The 617-nt window shown below is 59.0% G+C and overlaps 1 protein-coding gene across 2 annotated transcripts in view; it reads right to left on the reverse strand.

Annotated features, from left to right (window-relative positions):
• The window catches only part of LOC119590599 (nostrin-like), a 116570-nt gene extending 116058 nt beyond the window's left edge, over positions 1 to 512 (reverse strand). Inside the window, exon 1 of one of the 2 annotated variants that reach the window (XM_037939275.1) lies at positions 82 to 512. In XM_037939275.1, coding sequence (XP_037795203.1) covers positions 82 to 198 — 117 coding nt within the window. In that variant the 5' untranslated portion in view covers positions 199 to 512. The remainder of the gene's footprint in view (positions 1 to 81) is intronic. The other variant, XM_037939277.1, reaches the window with a different exon arrangement.
• Positions 513 to 617: the final 105 nt, after the last annotated feature.

Here is a 617-nt window from a genome sequence, read left to right on the forward strand (position 1 = left end):
GCGAGGCAGCGTCCAACTCCGCCTCGGTGGACCAGGAGGCAAGAGCTCCCAGATCTGAAAAACACTCCAGGCTGAACTTACTTGCTGCGTGTGCTGAGAGTCCTCCTCGCCGGACTCAGCGCCAGTAGAGTGAATACTCCACCTGGCGTACTGCTGACTCACGGCCTGGATCAGGTTCTGCAGATGTCCAGTCAGCATCCTGGCTCCGGCTTGCCTTCAGCTCCGGGCCAGACAGCGGCTACTAAACCCACCCGAATGCCGCGTTCACTTAAAAAGGGTCCGGGCCACTTAAAAAGAGGACCCAGAGTGCCCCGTCGCCTGTTTACAGTCACCGCTTCACTTTAGGTCCCGTTTACGTGGTTTGAGAATCCTCGCTCGCTCTGACTCGGGCGATCTCCATAGCAACGGCCTAAGTATCTAAGTGCTAGGATCCCTTTAGGACACCGCAAGGACACGGGGAGGACACCGAAGGACGCAACTACGAGCACAGTGGCACCTCCCTGCTTCCCCAGTGCCGCCTGAGATATGACTAACCTACAGGCATCAGCTACCCTGGGCACATCCTGTCGCCGCGGACCCCCTGCCGAACCGTCGAGTACAGACATAGCCCGCGGAGG

This window comes from Penaeus monodon, chromosome 27 (genome assembly GCF_015228065.2).
Source record: "Penaeus monodon isolate SGIC_2016 chromosome 27, NSTDA_Pmon_1, whole genome shotgun sequence".
Taxonomy (NCBI): Eukaryota; Metazoa; Arthropoda; class Malacostraca; order Decapoda; family Penaeidae; genus Penaeus; species Penaeus monodon.